This window comes from Acomys russatus, chromosome 1, assembly GCF_903995435.1.
Source record: "Acomys russatus chromosome 1, mAcoRus1.1, whole genome shotgun sequence".
In the NCBI taxonomy this organism is placed as follows: domain Eukaryota; kingdom Metazoa; phylum Chordata; class Mammalia; order Rodentia; family Muridae; genus Acomys; species Acomys russatus.
Genome location: NC_067137.1, coordinates 60949623 through 60950784, shown reverse-complemented (window position 1 = coordinate 60950784; position 1162 = coordinate 60949623). Strand labels below are relative to the sequence as shown.

The following is a 1162-nucleotide window of genomic DNA, read 5'->3' as shown; positions in this document are numbered from 1 at the left end:
ACACAGGTCAGTGAGGCAGCCTATAAGGATAAAGATTGAGCCTGGTGAGCCTCAGAGCGTGTGACGTAGAGGTGTGCAGCAGCCTGGGATTCATTAACATGGCCCTCTACTGCTTCATGGGCCACAGGCACCATCACAGCCCTCAGCAGCTGGACAGGTCAAAGATATCAACATAGCTTTAGGTGGCATCCCAGGCCACTCACATTAACTTGGCCCTCAGCCGGAACCTGCTCTTATATGTCCTGCCTAGCTACAAGATCATTGGTTATTTTCTGATTCCAAAGAATCACTGATGATTCTGGGCAAGAGTGGGATGTCTGAGATGAGTCTGAGGGATAGTCCACTATTTACATAGGATTAGAAACCAAAAAGCTTAAACAAGACCAATGACTAGTTGCAATGAATATTTACCTGTAAAGCTGTTTGAAAAAAATAAAAAATAAAAAAGCACTGTGTGACATACTGCACTTTCCAATGGCATTATGAAAACTGACTATGTGGAGCAGTGTAAAGAAGCACCGAAAGTGACTCTGGGACGGACCAAACCTACGCGCTGCTGTATCCCCAGCATTCAGAGCTGACGTCCCCCCGACTGCCGCCATGCCCCAAAAGGCAGAAGGGGATGCTAAAGAAGATAAAGCCAAGGTGAAGGATGAGCCTCAGAGAAGATCTGCAAGGTTGTCTGCTAAACCTGCTCCTCCAACGCCAGGGCCCAAGCCTAAGAAGGGAGAGAAGGTGCCCATGGGGAAGAAGGGGAAAACTGATGCCGGTAAGGATGCGAATAATCCCGTGAAAAGCGGAGACGCCAAAACAGACCAGGCACAGAAAGCCGAAGGAGCTGGAGATGCCAAGTGACACGTGTGCATTTTTGATACTGTGTACTTCTGGTGACTGTACAGTCTGAAATACTATTTTTTTTATCAAGTTTTATAAAAGCAAAATTTTTTTTTACTTTTTTTTTTTTTTTTTTTTGTAAAGCTATGATGTTAGCACACAGAAGAACACTTCATTGTTTGTGGTTGGGGGGAAGGAACATGTGTCACTAACACAATGTCTCCCAAGCTCGATTGATGATGGAAAATATCTTTCCCTGATAATTTTCAAAGGCTCCTGTTGGCTCCCAAGAGACATCCTAGTGTTGACATATGTGGCTACCCTGGCA

At 45.2% G+C, this 1162-nt stretch overlaps 1 protein-coding gene across 1 annotated transcript; it reads left to right on the top strand.

The window, feature by feature from the left end:
• Positions 1-600: 600 nt before the first annotated feature.
• LOC127189102 (non-histone chromosomal protein HMG-17-like) lies at positions 601-855 on the top strand. The gene has a single exon (XM_051145678.1). The coding sequence runs from the start codon at positions 601-603 to the stop codon at positions 853-855; it is 255 nt and encodes an 84-aa protein (XP_051001635.1).
• The last annotated feature ends 307 nt before the right edge of the window (positions 856-1162 follow it).